The sequence below is a fragment of the Penaeus monodon genome, chromosome 27 (genome assembly GCF_015228065.2).
Source record: "Penaeus monodon isolate SGIC_2016 chromosome 27, NSTDA_Pmon_1, whole genome shotgun sequence".
NCBI classification, from domain to species: domain Eukaryota; kingdom Metazoa; phylum Arthropoda; class Malacostraca; order Decapoda; family Penaeidae; genus Penaeus; species Penaeus monodon.
This window is the reverse complement of record NC_051412.1, coordinates 22,970,398-22,971,665: the sequence shown is the minus strand read 5'-3', so window position 1 is coordinate 22,971,665 and position 1,268 is coordinate 22,970,398. Positions and strand designations below refer to the sequence as shown.

The 1,268-nt window shown below is 44.3% G+C and overlaps 1 protein-coding gene across 1 annotated transcript; it reads left to right on the top strand.

Annotated features, from left to right (window-relative positions):
• Window positions 1-350: 350 nt before the first annotated feature.
• LOC119590454 lies at window positions 351-981 on the top strand. Its single transcript, XM_037939115.1, has 2 exons — window positions 351-616; window positions 651-981. The coding sequence occupies exons 1-2, from the start codon at window positions 351-353 to the stop codon at window positions 979-981; spliced, it is 597 nt and encodes a 198-aa protein (XP_037795043.1).
• Window positions 982-1,268: the final 287 nt, after the last annotated feature.

Sequence of the window (1,268 nt, the reverse complement as noted above, 5' to 3'; positions counted from 1 at the left end):
AACTACAATCAAGAAGCACAAGCAGTAACCTCTTGCGGATATCTAATAATTACCTCACTGGAAGAACACTTAAAGTAGTCATCGGTGGCTAGTCATCCCAGGAGTATCCGGTAGAGGCATCGGTACCACAAGGATCTGTACTTGGCTCAATCCTCTGGAATATTTATATTGATGATATACTTAGGGAACATCCTAAAATCAAAGCATGTGATGATGACTGAACCCTTTCTGTTTCATGCCAGCGTGAGGATCATGACGCTATTGTAACGAGTATAAATTCAAAGCTGCAAGCAATCTACGAATGGGGATCACTATGGCAGGTAAGATTTGTCCCCAACAAGACCTAGGCAATGGTTATATCCCGCTCTTCAGCTGCATCAGACGTCTTGAAAGACAAAATCTTAATGAACAACATCGCCCTTCCACTCGAGGACTTTGTCTCAGTCCTCGGTGTAGACATAGACAGTGGTCTAAGATTTAACAGACATGTTAGCAGAATCTGCAAAACAGCTTTTTTGAAAGGGACAGCCCTTCGACGCATATCTCACCTCCTGAATCCTCAGGGAATTCTCACGCTATGCAAGTCCCAGATCAGACCACATCTAGAATATGCCTCGTTGGTCGTCTACTGCGCCCACCAACCTCAACAGGCTGGATAAAATAGAAAAACGGGCTCTCGGGCTTATCCAGGCAGCCACCAATCTTCGCCACATCGACGCGCTGGAACACTGTCGCGACGTCGGCGCTCTAACGGTGCTCCACAAGGTTCAGGTGCAGCAGGTGCCTCATCTAACCAGCCTCTGTCTCCCACCCTACGGCCGAGAGAGAAGGAAGAGGACGGTACACTCTATTCGGCTCCTGGTGGAAGTTCCGAGGTCGCGGTCTAGCAAGCATCAGCGCTCCTTCTCGGCCAGAACAGCGCGTCTGTGGAATGCATTCGCATCCACCATTGATATCGCCGAAATGCCACGCAACAAGTGAAGAAAGCGGCACAATGATGGCGGTTAAGCAAGCCATCACCTCTCAACCTCCTGTACACTCATGGCGACACATAAGAAAACTCTGTATATAACCTTATTGTGGATTAATTCCATTTTTTAATCTGTGTTAGCTTAATAAATTAACCTGTTCATTGTTTATAAAGAAAAATAGGTTGGGTTTTTAAATAAGCTACTTTAGATAGGTAACTTTTAACCCACAAAAAGAAACTAGATTTTAAAATATCATTTAATTAATTAATTATTTTTTTTAATAAACTGGTTTCAACC